The 19425-nt window shown below is 44.8% G+C and overlaps 2 protein-coding genes across 2 annotated transcripts in view; one reads left to right on the top strand and one right to left on the bottom strand.

The window, feature by feature from the left end:
• The window catches only part of LOC118382091 (inversin-like), a 57976-nt gene extending 55525 nt beyond the window's left edge, over window positions 1-2451 (bottom strand). The window contains 1 exon segment of the mRNA XM_052495655.1: window positions 830-2451. The gene's annotated coding sequence lies outside the window, so the exon portion shown is untranslated.
• On the top strand, window positions 179-19400 carry LOC118378840 (endoplasmic reticulum resident protein 44-like). Its single transcript, XM_035765832.2, has 11 exons — window positions 179-344; window positions 4030-4102; window positions 4405-4444; window positions 4779-4894; window positions 13374-13558; window positions 13900-14015; window positions 14137-14311; window positions 15146-15257; window positions 15499-15640; window positions 17662-17764; window positions 17870-19400. Exons 1-11 carry the CDS (start codon window positions 288-290, stop codon window positions 17972-17974), a joined length of 1224 nt encoding a protein of 407 aa, XP_035621725.2. The 5' UTR covers window positions 179-287; the 3' UTR covers window positions 17975-19400.
• The last annotated feature ends 25 nt before the right edge of the window (window positions 19401-19425 follow it).

The raw sequence follows: 19425 nt of genomic DNA on the forward strand, positions 1-19425 counted from the left end.
TTCCGTCAGACCACAAACATCTGGGTCGCAAAATACTTTGAAAAATACAACTCCCATTTCCAATTCTTCTAACCTCCAAAGAAATACGCCATACTTGTAGTTTTAAGCCTCATTGGGAATCATTGCTAAAGAAAATTACAAAACTACAACTCCCATAAACCACAACGTTAAACCCGGAAAGATCGCTCACGTTACCGTGGTCACCCATCCGTTTCCTGCCTCAGCAGCAGAGTTGTATCGGGAGACAGGGAAGACCGAACAACACCATAAACTCAACCAACTCTACAATGAAACTACCACCAATAGTATCCTCTCTCGATGTCGGCTTCTTCACGATACTGCTGGTAAGGAACTTCGACAGCTAACTTACACGTCCTCGTATTTGAAGTGCGGTCGGTCTGGCTTCACAAACAGTTAGCTAACATTATAATTATGGGCATTCGTTTTTCAAAGTGATAGCTACTTTTGTCAATCACAAAATAAAGATGTATTGAACATGAATATAGTCTTTACATTACTGTACCTAGCTAACGTTAGCTGGCTAAAATAGCTAGTCGGCAAACCAGGTTAATTGAGATCAGCTAGCTGGCTAGCTAAGCTTGGTAAGGTTAGTTAACTGTTAGTTAGCCATGTAGAGACATGAGTCATGACCCTCCTTTTCTGTGACCACTCGCCTTACTCTGCTCTGTTGTGTTAACTAGCTAGCTAACAACTGTGCAAGTCCAAATCAGTATCTTATTGTAGATGCATGGTGAATCTTAAATCCACGTATTGTCTGAGCTAACGTTAACTATCAGACTTGGCTATATTTGCTGTTTGTTTAACTTACCTAGCTAACTAGCCAACAGCTAATGTTGTAGTTGTCTTGATTGCTAACATATGTAGCTAGCTAACCAGGTCGTGGGACGGTACCACAAGTTAGTGAATTTAGCCACAATCGTGTTGCGGAATGATGGAGCCGGTTGGTGAATTCCTCTGTTGTGGCTCATTCCTATTGGCTGACAACCCGGAACTGATCAAGCTCTGTTCTGCTGCTCAGGATATCGGCCTATTACAGTGTAAACTTTCTTTACTGTCAGTAAGGGATTTGAACTAAGTCATATACTTGTTAATCAGCACGATTCGTGGCTTTTATAATGGCTTCTAATCGAGAAACTGGAAGATAGCTAGAAAGTATCTACAAATATGTCTGTATTCATACATTATTTAGGGAATAGGCCTGTCTCGTCACCGTCACATAGTTAAACCAGAGACAGTGGCAACATTTAATTACTGAAATATCTATTGTTAAACTGAAGCTGTTGTCGCTCAGCAGACACACAGACGAGTGACACAGCCAGGCTGCTGTGAGATGACCTCACTATACGTAATACCACTAGTCCTGTATTAGTTGACCCCAGAAATAGTGTGTGTACATTTTGTACATACAACCACATCCGCCACCACTCATCCTTCTCTCTAAAGTGTTATATTACAAACCACAGTAAAGACAGCTTCTCCTGTTAACACGGACTGTCACCTTAAATGCATACTGTACATACATATACAGTGCCCTCTGTAATTATTGGGAAAGTGAAACATTTCTTCTTCTTTTGGCTTTACACTCCAAAAGTTTGATATGAGGGTATTATATTTGAGGGTATTTTCATTCATATTGGGTGAACCGTTGAGAAATTACAGCACTTTCTATTCATGGTCCCCCCGTTTTAGGGGACCAATGGTCAAATAATATGTTATTTGTCACATGCGGCAAATACTTAAAAAATGTCATTTGAGCTGCATACTCTAGGAGCTCAGATGCAATAATTTAATAACCTAATATTCAACGTTTTGACAGACAAACTGTCTTCATCAGGGTATAATCACAAACACTGTGGGGTGACTAGTTTATATAGTGTCAAAGGACACACACAGGTGTCTGTAATCATGGCCGGGTATGGCCTGATATCATTGGTTAATTCTCATATATAAAAATAACATACCAAAAACATGAATGGATAGCATTCCATTATAGATACAATTTACCTACCTAGGCCTACAAAACATTTACAATAGCAAAATCACAAGAATGTCTTCAGATCAAAGTCTACGTTGAAACCGAGAGGAGCACGGGTCTTTAAATTAAAGATCCAGGCAGTCTCTCGTTTTAACAATACATTATCGAGGTCACCCCCTCTCCTAGGGAGGGTGACATGTTCGATGCTGATATAACGTAGTGACATACGCCAAATACAACCGCCGTAGACCTTACCGTGAAATTCTTACCTACAAGCACTTAACCACACAACTACTGATCACTACTACCGACTACACCCACTGACCACAACAACAAAACAACTGACCACAACTACAGGCCACAATCATACAACTACTGATAATAACTACTTACCAAAACTACTAACAACTACTGACCAAAACTACAACTACTGAACCCCACAACAACACAACTACTGACCAAAACCACACCATTACTCACCACAAAGCTATGGACCACACAACTACTGATTACAACCACACAACTACTGACCACAAAACTACTGAACACTTCTGACCAAAACTGATACCACAAAAGATACTGACCAAAACTACTGACCACAACCAAACAACTGCTGACCGCAACTACTGACGACACAACTACAGATCACAACTACTGACCAAAACTATTGACCACTACTGATCACAACTACTAACCGCACCAGCTATACTGACCAAAACCACAAAACGACTGACCAAAACTACTGAACCACACATCTACTTATCAAAACTACTGATCACTATTGACCACAACTGCTGACTAACTACTGACCACGACCCAAAAAATAATCACCACAACTAATGAACCTCCCTACTACTTACCTAAACTATTGATAAAAACCACACAAGTACTGACCACAACTACTTACAAAAATGACTAACCATTACTGAATGTAGGGACATGTGCCGAATACAACCAGTGTAGACCTTACCGTGAATTGCTTACTTACAAGCACTGTCCCAATAACTACATAGGGCACTGTGACAGTGTCTGTGTCTCTCGTCTTAGAATACACACCTTTTAGAGGGTGTGTCTTCCACCACACACACCCTGCTGATTTAGATGAGTCAAACGACTGATGTTAGATAAAGCTTAGTTATCTGAATGTCCTCATTGACAGGATGCTACTGAGACACTGGTTTAGAGGGGTTCCCTTAGTATTAATACATGGGAATGTCCAGGCCATGCTTAACTTAGCCCCAGTCTATATCCTAGCCACAGCCCTGTCTTTTGTCCTAAGCTCAACTATCAGTCTAGTGACTGGCTCTTGGATTGCGCTGTCATAGGACTCGGAAATGCTTGCTGAGATACAGAGAAATACGTTTTATCTTCCAGGGAATGTGAGACTCGGCGTAGTAGAGCATCTCCAGTAACACCACTCTCCGTCAAAGATGGTGGATTAATGAAGATGTCTTACTGAGGCCGTTTACCATTGGAAAAAATTGTCCAAGTTCCAGTCTGCTTAAAGGGTGGCTATCCCATAGACACAAATGCGATAGCAGCTGGGTTACGTCTGCTTAGTTCATGGACTGTATATGAACCAGAAAATATTATGCAATGTGATGTCTCACTTGTACTTCTTTCTCTGCCTCCGTGTCCAGTGTATGACACTGTCCTGGTCGCTCTAGTCCATGGGGAAGTTTGACTTTGATCCTGAGAACAGAGTCCTCTGTTCCACATCACCTGTGGCATCAACGCCCATCAGAGAACTGAGATGTCTGGATCTCAACAGGACTCATATGGATGAATTCTAAATAAATAATAAGAAGAGAGGGAGCCAAAGAGAGAGAAAGATGGTTTCTCACCTGTTTGCCTGGTCGGGAAACAGCAACAAGAGAATTAATGGAAACAATAGGACATCAGCTTTATAACTTCTTCCGTTAACACTGCAAACACTGACTGGTTGTTTTTGGACTGGGCTCATGGCACATCTGTGTGAGGACAGATTCTAGCCATATCATCGCCCTCATTAACCCTTTCTTCTCCGGCTCTAGGTTACTGGTCTCTCCACTCCAGGCCAGGCTGAAATTACCAGTCTCGACACAGGAAACATTGAAGACATCCTCAGTAAGACATTGTCTGTGACAGGGTATAGAGACATCTCTGTGGTTCTCATCTATCCCTCTTTCTCTCTCCATCTGTGTCATTTCCTCCCTCTCGCCTCTCTCTCTCTATCATCTCTCCCTGTAATGCTCTTATCTTGTGTTGTCTCCTTCCTCAACGCTTGATGGCTGTTTGACTGTATGAATAACACTAATGATTCACCCACGAACCTCCCTTGCCTATGAGTATGTGTAAATGTACTTTAATTCCTGTGTGTTTGACGTTGTTGTAAAACAGTGGGTGTAACGTGTTTTTCCCCCTCACAGACAATGCTGGAGTGGCGTTGGTTAATTTCTATGCAGACTGGTAAGTGTGTTAGTTCTCCTGTGAACATTTGTCCTCTCCTACTCAATTGTCTGTTTGCATACATTTTCTTTGTGTCCACATCAGTTGTGTGACTGCGTGTTTGTATATGTGTGTGCGTGTGTGAGTGCGTGTGTGTGTGCGTGTGTGAGTGCGTGTGTGTGTGTGTGTGTGATGAATTAGAATTCCAACATGCTTTAGTGGCATAATGGCTGGAGAGTAATGCAATGTGGCCAAAGCAATTACACTATGACAGTTCCTCCAAAGGGTAACAATATAAAATCTCATTTGATAAGCAAATTAAATTATACCCACATTCTCCCCCCTCTCCTCCCAGGTGTAGATTCAGCCAGATGCTCCAGCCTATCTTTGAGGAGGCATCGAACATCGCGAGGGAGGAGTTTCCTGATGTCACTCAGGTGGTGTTTGCGCGCGTCGACTGTGATCAGCACTGTGAGTGACACGCTCGTACACACACAGGGTTTTAATCCGTAACGTAACTTTTGGTTTGCCCAAACTCTGTAAAGTAATCTGATTACTTTTAGTTCATTTTACGTTACTTTCCCCTTAAGAGGCGTTAGAAGGAGATTAAAAAATGGGTGTTGCATTTTACTTTATGGGTTATGGCTTCTTCTAAACCATTGCTTTCTACTTCAATACAGATAATCATACGATTAGGCTGTATCTTTACATTAAAACCCGAAGTCGGTCAGATTTCCGGTCATTCCAATTCATGTAATTCTCTTGATCTTCAAGAATAGGATATAGCAATATAGATAAGCCAAATTGTTTAACCTGAGCATGACCCCAAAATAAGGACTTTTTAGCCTACTCTGTTGTTTAACCTGAGCATGACCCCAAAATAAGGACTTTTTAGCCTACTCTGTTGTTTAACCTGAGCATGACCCCAAAACTAAGGACGTATTAGCCTACTCTGTTGTTTAACCTGAGCATGACCCCAAAACTAAGGACTTATTAGCCTACTCTGTTGTTTAACCTGAGCATGACCCCAAAACTAAGGACTTATTAGCCTACTCTGTTGTTTAACCTGAGCATGACCCCAAAACTAAGGACTTATTAGCCTACTCTGTTGTTTAACCTGAGCATGACCCCAAAACTAAGGACTTATTAGCCTACTCTGTTGTTTAACCTGAGCATGACCCCAAAACTAAGGACTTATTAGCCTACTCTGTTGTTTAACCTGAGCATGACCCCAAAACTAAGGACTTATTAGCCTACTCTGTTGTTTAACCTGAGCATGACCCCAAAACTAAGGACTTATTAGCCTACTCTGTTGTTTAACCTGAGCATGACCCCAAAACCAAGGACTTATTAGCCTACACTGTTTATGATTTTGTTGTCATTGAGGACTGATTGGGCTCATTGCTTCAAGTTGAAAAGGAAATTCTACTCTCATGGAATGACATGCTTTGAGCACTTACGAAAAGTGTGTGTGGAAAAAGTAATACCATATGCTGCATTTGCTATATAGGCCTATTGTTTACATTTTTGTTGGTGACACTCTGATATCTCTATCATTTGCTATAGGCTTATTGTTTACATTTTTGTTGGTGACACTCTGATATCTCTATCATTTGCTATAGGCTTATTGTTTACATTTTTGTTGGTGACATTCTGATATCTCTATCATTTGCTATAGGCTTATTGCTTGAGCTTTTGTTGATGACACTCTGATATCTCTATAATTTGCAGCTCTTTAAGTTGATCAGAAGTGTGTGAGTTTGAGCATGTGTCCAATAGGCCTATGGACATAATTGTTTTAATCAGCGTGAATTAGATAGAGCAATAAAAGCCCCACTTGTGGTCTTGTTAAATGAAACTTGTTTTTGACAGCATGTGGAGCTCAATACCATGGAGGAGCCGTCAAACGTTTATTCCACAGACTGTGATCCACACGATGCACCTGCAAGAGCACATGTTTCACTGGCTGTCCACTGGTTGCAACATTGATTGATAGGCAGCTTTAACTTCTTCAATTCAACCATTATTGGGTTAAAATACACATGGTCGTTTGTCCACAGCCATCCACAACAACCACAATCCATGAGGCGCAAATAGCTAAATGAGAGAGCAGCAGTGTAGATATCAATAACACTAGGAGGTACGACATCCTTACCTCCAAGTGTTTATTCAAGTTAAATGTATAATCTTTGGATGCCAACAGCAGTAAAATCAAAATCACATTTTACTTGTCACATTTTTCATAAACAACAGGTGTAGAGCCACTGCCTGTTCACCCCGCTACCATCCCGAAGGCGAGGTCAGTACAGTTGCATCAAAGCTGGGACCGAGAGACTGAAAAATAGCTTCTAGCTTAAGGCCATCAGACTGTTAAACAGCCATCACTAACACAGAGAGGCTGCTGCCTACATACAGACTTGAAATCATTGGCAACTTTAATAAATGGATCACTAGTCACTTTAATAATGCCACTTTAATAATGTTTACATATCTTACATTACTCATCTCATATGTATATACTGTATTTTATACCATCTATTGCACTTTCCCTTTGCCACTCGGTCATCGCTCATCCGTATATTTATATGTATATATTCTTATTCCATCCCTTTACATTTGTGTGTCAGGTAATTGTTGTGGAATTGTTAGATTACTTGTTAGATTACTTGTTAGATATTACTGCACTGTTGGCACTAGAGGCACAAGCATTTCGCTACCCTCGCATTAACATCTGCTCACCATGTGTATGTGACAAATAAAATTAGATTTGATAGACTAACAGTAAAACGCTTACTTGTGATCCCTTCCCAACTATGCAGAGACAAAAATAGAAAACAATATATAATAACACAAGGAATAAATCCACAATGAGTCAGGATAACTGGACTATATACACGGGGTACCAGTACTGAGTCAGGATAACTGGGCTATATACATGGGGTACCAGTACTGAGTCAGGATAACTGGGCTATATACACGGGGTACCAGTACTGAGTCAGGATAACTGGGCTATATACACGGGGTACCAGTACTGAGTCAGGATAACTGGGCTATATACACGGGGTACCAGTACTGAGTCAGGATAACTGGGCTATATACACGGGGTACCAGTACTGAGTCAGGATAACTGGGCTATATACACGGGGTACCAGTACTGAGTCAGGATAACTGGGCTATATACACGGGGTACCAGTACTGAGTCAGGATAACATTTACATTTTTTTTTACATCACATTTAAGTCATTTAGCAGACGCTCTTATCCAGAGCGACTTACAAATTGGTGCATTCAACTTATGACATCCAGTGGAACAGCCACTTTACAATAGTGCATCTAAATCTTTTAGGGGGTGAGAAGGATTACTTATCCTATCCTAGGTATTCCTTAAAGAGGTAGGGTTTCAGGTGTCTCCGGAAGGTGGTGATTGACTCCGCTGTCCTGGCGTCGTGAGGGAGTTTGTTCCACCATTGGGGGGCCAGAGCAGCGAACAGTTTTGACTGGGCTGAGCGGGAACTGTACTTCCTCAGTGGTAGGGAGGCGAGCAGGCCAGGGGTGGATGAACGCAGTGCCCTTGTTTGGGTGTAGGGCCTGATCAGAGCCTGGAGGTACTGAGGTGCCGTTCCCCTCACAGCTCCGTAGGCAAGCACCATGGTCTTGTAGCGGATGCGAGCTTCAACTGGAAGCCAGTGGAGAGAGCGGAGGAGCGGGGTGACGTGAGAGAACTTGGGAAGGTTGAACACCAGACGGGCTGCGGCGTTCTGGATGAGTTGTAGGGGTTTAATGGCACAGGCAGGGAGCCCAGCCAACAGCGAGTTGCAGTAATCCAGACGGGAGATGACAAGTGCCTGGATTAGGACCTGCGCCGCTTCCTGTGTGAGGCATGGTCGTACTCTGCGGATGTTGTAGAGCATGAACCTACAGGAACGGGCCACCGCCTTGATGTTAGTTGAGAACGACAGGGTGTTGTCCAGGATCACGCCAAGGTTCTTAGCGCTCTGGGAGGAGGACACAATGGAGTTGTCAACCGTGACGGCGAGATCATGGAACGGGCAGTCCTTCCCCGGGAGGAAGAGCAGCTCCGTCTTGCCGAGGTTCAGCTTGAGGTGGTGATCCGTCATCCACACTGATATGTCTGCCAGACATGCAGAGATGATTCGCCACCTGGTCATCAGAAGGGGAAAGGAGAAGATTAATTGTGTGTCGTCTGCATAGCAATGATAGGAGAGACCATGTGAGGTTATGACAGAGCCAAGTGACTTGGTGTATAGCGAGAATAGGAGAGGGCCTAGAACAGAGCCCTGGGGGACACCAGTGGTGAGAGCGCGTGGTGAGGAGACAGATTCTCGCCACGCCACCTGGTAGGAGCGACCTGTCAGGTAGGACGCAATCCAAGCGTGGGCCGCGCCGGAGATGCCCAACTCGGAGAGGGTGGAGAGGAGGATCTGATGGTTCACAGTATCGAAGGCAGCCGATAGGTCTAGAAGGATGAGAGCAGAGGAGAGAGTTAGCTTTAGCAGTGCGGAGCGCCTCCGTGATACAGAGAAGAGCAGTCTCAGTTGAATGACTAGTCTTGAAACCTGACTGATTAGGATCAAGAAGGTCATTCTGAGAGAGATAGCGGGAGAGCTGGCCAAGGACGGCACGTTCAAGAGTTTTGGAGAGAAAAGAAAGAAGGGATACTGGTCTGTAGTTGTTGACATCGGAGGGATCGAGTGTAGGTTTTTTCAGAAGGGGTGCAACTCTCGCTCTCTTGAAGACGGAAGGGACGTGGCCAGCGGTCAGGGATGAGTTGATGAGCGAGGTGAGGTAAGGGAGAAGGTCACCGGAAATGGTCTGGAGAAGAGAGGAGGGGATAGGGTCAAGCGGGCAGGTTGTTGGGCGGCCGGCCGTCACAAGACGCAAGATTTCATCTGGAGAGAGAGGGGAGAAAGAGGTCAGAGCACAGGGTAGGGCAGTGTGAGCAGAACCAGCGGTGTCGTTTGACTTAGCAAACGAGGATCGGATGTCGTCGACCTTCTTTTCAAAATGGTTGACGAAGTCATCTGCAGAGAGGGAGGAGGGGGGGAGGAGGATTCAGGAGGGAGGAGAAGGTGGCAAAGAGCTTCCTAGGGTTAGAGGCAGATGCTTGGAATTTAGAGTGGTAGAAAGTGGCTTTAGCAGCAGAGACAGAGGAAAATGTAGAGAGGAGGGAGTGAAAGGATGCCAGATCCGCAGGGAGGCGAGTTTTCCTCCATTTCCGCTCGGCTGCCCGGAGCCCTGTTCTGTGAGCTCGCAATGAGTCGTCGAGCCACGGAGCGGGAGGGGAGGACCGAGCCGGCCTGGAGGATAGGGGACATAGAGAGTCAAAGGATGCAGAAAGGGAGGAGAGGAGGGTTGAGGAGGCAGAATCAGGAGATAGGTTGGAGAAGGTTTGAGCAGAGGGAAGAGATGATAGGATGGAAGAGGAGAGAGTAGCGGGGGAGAGAGAGCGAAGGTTGGGACGGCGCGATACCATCCGAGTAGGGGCAGTGTGGGAAGTGTTGGATGAGAGCGAGAGGGAAAAGGATACAAGGTAGTGGTCGGAGACTTGGAGGGGAGTTGCAATGAGGTTTGTGGAAGAACAGCATCTAGTAAAGATGAGGTCGAGCGTATTGCCTGCCTTGTGAGTAGGGGGGGAAGGTGAGAGGGTGAGGTCAAAAGAGGAGAGGAGTGGAAAGAAGGAGGCAGAGAGGAATGAGTCAAAGGTAGACGTGGGGAGGTTAACGTCGCCCAGAACTGTGAGAGGTGAGCCGTCCTCAGGAAAGGAGCTTATCAAGGCATCAAGCTCATTGATGAACTCTCCGAGGGAACCTGGAGGGCGATAAATGATAAGGATGTTAAGCTTGAAAGGGCTGGTAACTGTGACAGCATGGAATTCAAAGGAGGCGATAGACAGATGGGTAAGGGGAGAAAGAGAGAATGACCACTTGGGAGAGATGAGGATCCCGGTGCCACCACCCCGCTGACCAGAAGCTCTCGGGGTGTGCGAGAACACGTGGGCGGACGAGGAGAGAGCAGTAGGAGTAGCAGTGTTATCTGTGGTGATCCATGTTTCCGTCAGTGCCAAGAAGTCGAGGGACTGGAGGGAGGCATAGGCTGAGATGAACTCTGCCTTGTTGGCCGCAGATCGGCAGTTCCAGAGGCTACCGGAGACCTGGAACTCCACGTGGGTCGTGCGCGCTGGGACCACCAGATTAGGGTGGCCGCGGCCACGCGGTGTGGAGCGTTTGTATGGTCTGTGCAGAGAGGAGAGAACAGGGATAGACAGACACATAGTTGACAGGCTACAGAAGAGGCTACGCTAATGCAAGGAGATTGGAATGACAAGTGGACTACACGTCTCGAATGTTCAGAAAGTTAAGCTTACGTAGCAAGAATCTTATTGACTAAAATGATACAGTACTGCTGAAGTAGGCTAGCTGGCAGTGGCTGCGTTGTTGACTTTGTAGGCTAGCTGGCAGTGGCTGCGTTGTTGACACTACACTAATCAAGTCGTTCCGTTGAGTGTAATAGTTTCTACAGTGCAGCTATTCGGGGGCTAGCTGGCGAGCTAGCAGTGTTGATTACGTTGCGTTAAAAGAACGACAATAGCTGGCTAGCTAACCTAGAAAATCGCTCTAGACTACACAATTATCTTTGATACAAAGACGGCTATGTAGCTAGCTATGTAGCTAGCTACGATCAAACAAATCAAACCGTTGTGCTGTAATGAAATGAAATGAAAATGTGATACTACCTGTGGAGCGAAGCGGAATGCGACCGGGTTGTTGAGTGGGAAGTTATATTCGAAGACGTTGGCTAGCTGTTGGCTACTGCTAGCTAGCAGTGTCTCCTACGTTAAGGACGACAAATAGCTGGCTAGCTAACCTCGGTAAATTCACTCTAAGACTACACACTCTAAACTACACAATTATCTTGGATACGAAGACAGCAAAGACAACTATGTAGCTAGCTAACACTACACTAATCAAGTCGTTCAGTTGAGTTGAGTGTAATAGTTTCTACAGTGCTGCTATTCGGTGGACGTTAACGGTGGACGTTAGCTAGCTGGCTAGCTGCTGGGCAGTAGACTACGTTAGGGCGACGAAATACGATAATTGGGCTATATACACGTGGTACCAGTACTGAGTCAGGATAACTGGGCTATATACACGGGGTACCAGTACTGAGTCAGGATAACTGGGCTATATACACGGGGTACCAGTACTGAGTCAGGATAACTGGGCTATATACACGGGGTACCAGTACTGAGTCAGGATAACTGGGCTATATACACGGGGTACCAGTGCTGAGTCAGGATAACTGGGCTATATACACGGGGTACCAGTACTGAGTCAGGATAACTGGGCTATATACACGGGGTACCAGTGCTGAGTCAGGAAATCTGGGCTATATACACGGTGTACCAGTACTGAGTCAGGAAAACTGGGCTATATACACGGGGTACCAGTACTGAGTCAGGATAACTGGGCTATATACATGGGGTACCAATACTGAGTCGATGTGCAGGGGTACGAGGTAATTGAGGTAGATATGTACATATAAGTAGGGGTAACGTGACTAAGCAACAGGATATATAATAAACAGTAGCAGCAGTGTATGTGAGTCAAAAGAGTTAGTGCAAAAGGGTCAATGCAGATAGGTTGGGTAGCTATTTGGTTAACTATCGGCTTGGGGGTAAAAGCTGTTCAGGGTCCTGTTGGTTCCAGGCTTGGTGCATCAGTACCGCTTGCCGTGCGGTGGCAGAGAGGACAGTCTATGATTTGGGTGACTGGAGTCTTTGAGAATTTTTATAGGGCCTTCCTCTGACACTGCCTTGTATAGAGGTCCTGGATGGCAGGGAGCTCGACCCCAATGGTGTACTGGGTTGTACACACTACCCTCTGTAGTGCCATGTGGTGGGATGCCAAACAGTTGCCATACCAAGCGGTGATGCAGCCAGTCAAGATGCTCTCGATGGTGCAGCTGTATAACTTTTTGAGTATCTGAGGGCCCATGCCGAATCTGTTCAGCCTCCTGAGGGGGAAGAGCCGTTGTTGTGCCTTCTCCACGACTGTCTTGGTGTGTGTAGACCATGTTAATACCTTATTGATGTGTAGGAACCTGAAGCTCTCGACCCGCTCCCTACAGCCCTGTCGATGTGGATGGCGGCGTGCTCGGCCCTCTGTTTCCTGTAGTCCATGATCAGCTCCTTTGTCTTGCATTTAATAAAGCCTTGATTTTTTTGTTGCAGTCGCACGGTTAGAAGGACTGTATGCTACAAAAGCCTATTCCTGCAAACCATCAAATTGCATTTGGTGTGTCATCATAGTGGTCTTTGATTTGTGGTCGTTGAGAAAACAGAAAGGTGTCATCATCCTTTCTGAATTTAAAAGTAAAGGAGTTTTCAAAAATGTGTAATTTGATCACAATATTTTAGCTGGTAATGGATTGCAGTTACTTTTTTTGTAATCAGTTACTCCCCCCCACCCACACACACACACACACACACACACACAGAGAGACGTTTGATAGGCACATCCTTTGAGATAAAGCTAATTAAAGGGAATTATTGATGACCTGCAAACCGTTTGAAGACTAATGACAAAATTGCTGCTGCCTGTGAAGACTGGGGCTTAGAGACACCCTGCAGTGAGACTGACACCTGCCAAACACACAGCACTATGAGAATATTTACTCTCACTGGGGGGCAGCTTTCATCTGAGGGATCAGGGGCTGACTGACGGCTGTGTCTTTAGACAGCTTTAAACACCCTCTGTCTTTTACTCTCACCTTTTTTCATCCATCCCCGTTTCTATCCATCCTTTTCTGATTTTCTCGACCTGCCTCTTTTCCTTCATTCCCCTTTCCTTTGTCCGCCTTTCTCCCCCTCTACCTCATTCTATATTAAACTGTGTCTTTATTCACCCCTCTCTCGCTCTCTGTCTTTCTAGCTGACATAGCTCAGCGGTACAGGATCAGTAAGTACCCTACGTTGAAGTTGTTCCGTAATGGTATGATGATGAAGAGGGAGTACAGGGGTCAGAGGTCAGTCACAGCCATCGCTGACTTCATCCGCCAGCAGAAGGTCGATCCCATTAAAGAAATACACAGTCTGGAGGAGGTCAACACTGCGGATGTGAGTATCAGGCACACACAAATCAGTGTTTTAAAATGTAAAAGGTGTGCCTCAGGGATCTGTTCTAGGACCATTCCTAATCTTAATATTGAATAATAATCATTTATTACATTTGTACAGCGCTTTTCATTATACAGAATAATCTCAACGTGCATAAAAGTAAAAAATGTAAACCAAATAGAAGACAAAAAGACAACTATACAGGGCAACTGACACAAATGACACAGCTGATGGGACACCGAGGACCTATCAACAGAAAGTCTCCTGAAGATTAGTATATGACTCTGTCCTCCTCTGAATTGGTACTGAACCAGGAAAAATGTCACTCTCTCTCTCTGCAGAGGGACAGGCGTAACATTATTGGTTACTTTGACCAGAAGGATTCTGAGAACTACCACACGTTTGAGAAGGTGGCCAACATCCTCCGAGACGACTGTGTGTTTCTCGCTGCCTTCGGGTGAGTCGAGCCTCTCCAGACCAACCACTGCACTCAGGGTCTACGAAACATTTATAATATAGTTTATATGTTTTTGGTCTGGCATTTGAGTCATCTTTTAATCTTTCCTCTGTCCCTCCAGTGACGTGTCCCAGACAGAGAGGTTCAGTGGTGATAATGTGATCTATAAACCGATGGGAGAGACTGTTCCTGACATGGTGTACCTGGGCTCACTAACCAACTTTGACCTCACCTACGCTTGGGCGCAGGACAAATGTGTCCCTCTGGTCCGCGAGATCACCTTTGAAAACGGAGAGGTGCGTTCTCTCTACCTCTTTTTCTTCTCTCCGTTTGATCCAGTCTAAATGAAATCATTTAGGTTTTGGGCTAGCCCTGGTCTACACACAGCTGGGAGTCGTCTTCCAGGTCTGACCTGGCTTCTTCCCCTACAGCAGCCCCATCCTAATGCAACAGGGCATAGACACACACCTGAATCTCCCACTGACCTGTTAAGGCTTCCGGATGCTTCCCAGCCGAAGCCGTTTCTGAACAGTTTATGCATACATTACATTTTGTAATGTTTTTGTTCATTTTGGACCCTGGCAAGGGTTTTATCTGCTGTTTTGGGCACACCATTTTTTTAAATTGAGGCAATCCGAAGTTGGTAGCCAAAGTCTACGTCCCCTAGTCACAGATTGGTCAATAGTAGGTATTCTTCAATGAAGTGCACTGCGCCCGGCCCGCCACAGGGGTCGCTGGTGCGCGATGAGGCAAGGATATGCCTACCGGCCAAACCCTCCCTATCCTGGACCACGCTAGGCCAATTGTGCGTCGCCCCACGGACCTCCCGGTCACGGCCAGTTACGACAGAGCATGGGCGCGAACCCATGCAAAATTGCGCAACTAAGATCTCCTCTGCAAAAATGTAAACTCAAGAAAGCTGTCATTAATGTTATCTTAGATTAATTCTGACTATTGAAGAAGTGTATAGTGGTGTCTCAAAATGGACGAACAGTACTATTTAATTTTTCTCATTTTTCAAGCGAAGGTCTTTTAAGGGAGTATGCGAGCCCATCGTTTGGTTCGGCCAAACGAACTGAAGCATGCTGATGCCTTCACTCTTCTTCCTCTTCCCTGTGTGTGTGTTCCAGGAGCTGACTGAAGAGGGGATCCCATTCCTCATCCTGTTTCACGTGAAGGAGGACACAGCGAGCTTGGAGAAGTTCCAGCACGAGGTGGCACGCCAGCTCATCAGCGAGAAAGGTAGTGTGTTTTTCTTAAGTCTGTTTGTGGCCCAATCATCTGGGGAAATAACAGGGTGTGCCACAGGGTTTAGTGCTGGGACCATTGTTACTCTCATGTTCTATTTATTTGTGTTGTGTTTTCATCCCAGCCAGGGACAGAGTTGCATTATATTTGTTAGATAACCGTACTATTATAGTCATGCTAATCTCTTCTTAATAAATAATATAAATTATATTAATAACTATCCCCTCCTGCCTAGGATCTATAAACTTTCTGCATGCGGACTGTGAAAAGTTCCGTCACCCACTGCTACACATCCAGAAGACGCCAGCAGACTGTCCTGTCATTGCTATAGACTCCTTCAGACACATGTATGTGTACCCTGAGTTCAGAGACATTGAGTAAGTACAACCTCTCTACTTTCTTTCACCTGTCTCTGGTTGAATTTTTATTTTTGACCTCTTAGCCATTTGGCCAACTATTTAGGGCACCTTGAGTGGTTCTCGACCGGTTCCAACCAACATTTCTGTGTTCAGCTCTGTGAATGGTCTGGTTTCGAACGCCGTCTCCGATGACATGCAGTATGTGAAATCTGACACATCATTTACATGGAGAGCGACAGGTCACATTTTCTGGCCTGGAACGAATTGCAAAAATCGCTGAAGTTGGAGACTTTTATCTCCCTCACCAACTTCAAACATCAGCTATCTGAGCAGCTAACCGATCGCTGCAGCTGTACATAGTCTATTGGTAAATAGCAACATGCAACAATTTCAAAGATTTACAGTTCATATAAGGAAATCAGTTCATATAAGGAAATTAATTAATTAGGCCCTAATCTATGGATTTCACATGACTGGGAATACAGATTTGCATCTGTTGGTCACAGATACCTTAAAAAAAAAAGTAGGGGCGTTGATCAGAAAACCAGTCCGTATCTGGTGTGACCACCATCTGCCTCATGCAACGTGACACATCTCCTTCGCATAGAGTTGATCAGGCTGTTGATTGTGGACTGTGGAATGTTGTCCCACTCCTCTTTAATGGCTGTGCCAAGTTGCTGGATTTTGGTGGGAACTGGAGCATGCTGTTGACATCATCAAACTGCTCGCACACACAACGCCATACATGTGGTCTGTGGTTGTATGGCCGGTTGGACATACTGCCAAATTCTCTAAAACGACATTGGAGGCAGCATATGGTAAATATTTTAACATTCAGTTCTCTGGCAACAGCTCTGGTGGACTTTCCTGCAGTCAGTGGCCTTTTTATTGCCCCCCGGCACAAGGTACACCTGTGTAATGATCATGCTGTTTAATCAGCAGCTTGTTATCCCACACCTATCAGTTGGATGGATTATTTTAGCAAAGAAGAAATGCTCACTAATAGGGATGTAAACACATTTGTGAAAAACATTTGAGAGAAATAAGCTTTCTGTGGGTATGGAACATTTCTGAGATATTGTGTTTATAATATTATTCAGTGCAGAACCCCCCAGTTTAGGCAGGACTTAAGACTCTTATGGGTTAACAAATCAGTAATGAATGATCTTTGTGATGGTGTTAATGGATTTTAACAGTTGAATTGTGGTGTTTTTACATAGTCTACAGTTACATAAACAAATGACAATGCTATTGTTTTATTTGGTTATGCAGTTTCTTTTGTATCCTGTTACCTTCATAGACGCAGCCAAGTGATTATTTTTGCGATAGCATATATGAAGTGTATTTATTAGACTGTTAGAATGTTGATGTCCAAAAGGCTCGTCATTGGCTTGAGGGGTTGTCCCTCGAGGCCAGGCTTTTCTAGTGTTCATTTGTGTCTGACTTGAGTGACAGTATTTGAGATGGCTCATTATTGTTGTCATTAGATTATTTAGATATGTATGTTGAAAATCTGCATTTGTCAAATATAATACATTCCATTTTACACACACACACACACAGTCCACAGATTATAATAGAAATGTCACACCTTCTAGATAATTCTTCTATTGACGGCCCTGGAAACCGGAGCTAATGTGACATGACTTGGCACGTGCAATTAGTGTCAACTAATCGAATGTAATTTCATCTAATCTATTTTACCCCCCATCTAAACCCCTCCCCCACCACTCCCCCTATCACCTCTGTGATCAGACAGACAGAGCCCTGAGGTCTGACACCCGCTTCAACTAATTACATTACATCACATTCACTACCTCCTCCTCTGGATGTCTGTGTTTGTGTTCTCCCTCCCTCTGTCACCGAGATCAAATTATTTCATTAGCTGTGTGTGTGTGGTGTCTGCAGCCACCTCTAACATGCAGAGACAGCTTTGATATGGGACCAGCTCTGATGTGATATCAGTTTATGACCTTCTGTCATTAACCACACTTCAGTAATGTCATTGGTAGACCTAATGATTATATGAATGTGTGTAGGATCCCTGGGAAGCTGAGGCAGTTTGTTCTGGACCTCCACTCTGGGAAGTTACACAGAGAGTTCCACCACGGCCCAGACCCGACAGACAGCACACCTGGACAGGTCAGAACACCAAGCATACTCGTACACCGTCATTATGTGTGTATAAAACGGTATCATTGCAGTAGTAGAGGGAGGTGTGTGTATATAAATGTGTTATTTCATCAGGAGGAGATCGGTGAGGTGGCCAGTAACCCACCAGAGAGTTCCTTCCAGAAGTTAGCCCCCAGTGAGACGCGCTACACACTCCTCAGGGACCGTGATGAACTGTGACCTCAACGACTTTACCACAACCCTGACCTATGACCCACGACCCCATGGCATGCCCCGGAGTCAGTGTCCAGAGTCAGGACAGGCCAGCGGGATGGGACAGCAACACCCCAACTCACCCCCAACACCCTTAATGGAGAGAGAGGAGGAAGAGAGGATAAGGAAGACCAGAGAGTAGGTTAAATCCAGGACAGCCGTGTTGGAATAACCTATATTTTCATAACTCTTACGTGTACAATTTTTTTATTTTAGATTAAAAGGATGAAACCAGAAGAAGAAAATGGTGTGGGGTGGGGGGGGGGGGGATTAGGACAAAAAAAGAAGCAAAGCGTTTTAACTTTTATTTTTGAAGCTTGTAAATAATAATAGTGCTTGTGCTGAGTGAGCGTTGGTCTTTGTCATCCTGATCTAAATTAAAAACCGATTTACTTTAGGTTCAAAAACATGTAGCACCCTTTTTCCCCTTTTTTTGACCAGTGAGATCCCTTGCTCCGGTTGTTCAGTCTCATTACGGTTCTTATCTGTGGGTAGTCCAGCTCAGTCCCGTTTGAGTGAGAGAGGGTTCTGGTCCTGGAGGACTACAGTGTCTCGGCTGCATCTTAATAGTTCACCCCCCTCTCCTCCTTTCCTTTATTTAAACTGATGTGAAAGCATATTTCTGGCAGGTATCCACCATGCTGCTTCCACCTATTCTATGATTTCAAATGGGATGAGAGGAGATGAGGAAAGGAACACATTGTAGAGTATTGAGATGCAGCTTTCCTCTCCCTGGTACTAAACTCATGCAACTGATTGGCCAGAGAGCCTATTCACCTAAGTCACGTTCAGGAGGCACAAAATGTTTATAAACAACGGATATACTACCATAAACTGTCCAATAGTTAAATGTTTGATTCCATTGTCTGTCAGAAAAGCATTTTCTTCCTTTTGTACTTGAACGTGCCCCAGATCTGCAATACTGACTCAGATGGTAGTTCCTAAAGGCTGAGAGGTGTCAGTCAGACACTGCTGCTCTAGAGGACAGGAGGGGAACCTCACACTGAAGGAGAAAAATCAGACTCTGGGCTGCATCTCAATCCTCTGCAGTGGCTTCTTCTCCATCTGCACTGGTCTGACACAGGCCAGGCCACGCCCACTTAGCAACAAGTCCAGGTGACAGCAATATGGAAGAAGCTGACCTGGAAAGTATCCTTATTTCACCTGTCACTCAAATCAGTTCAGATGGAGCAATTAAAGGAGACAAGGAGTATTGAGATGCATGCTGTGTGTTTATTTATAGTACTGTGTGTACAGTCCCTCCCTAGAACCCAACAGTACCCTGATCTGACCAATCACGAAGGGAGGGTTCAAGGGGGAGAAATCTCATTTCTAAATCAGTCATCTCGGAGAGGGAGAAAATAAAACAAGTAAATGAAACCATTTTACAGGATGTTGTGTGTTGAGTCTGTTTGTTC

This window comes from Oncorhynchus keta, chromosome 34 (genome assembly GCF_023373465.1).
Source record: "Oncorhynchus keta strain PuntledgeMale-10-30-2019 chromosome 34, Oket_V2, whole genome shotgun sequence".
Lineage (NCBI taxonomy): Eukaryota > Metazoa > Chordata > Actinopteri > Salmoniformes > Salmonidae > Oncorhynchus > Oncorhynchus keta.

Excerpts from the sequence above, each read along its gene's own strand:
- LOC118378840 (XM_035765832.2), top strand. The coding sequence starts at position 288 with ATGAAACTACCACCAATAGTATCCTCTCTCGATGTCGGCTTCTTCACG. Across the intron at positions 345-4,029 it reads GCTTCTTCACGATACTGCTG|GTTACTGGTCTCTCCACTCC; the intron begins GTAAGGAACTTC and ends CTCCGGCTCTAG. Across the intron at positions 14,016-14,136 it reads GTGTTTCTCGCTGCCTTCGG|TGACGTGTCCCAGACAGAGA; the intron begins GTGAGTCGAGCC and ends CTGTCCCTCCAG.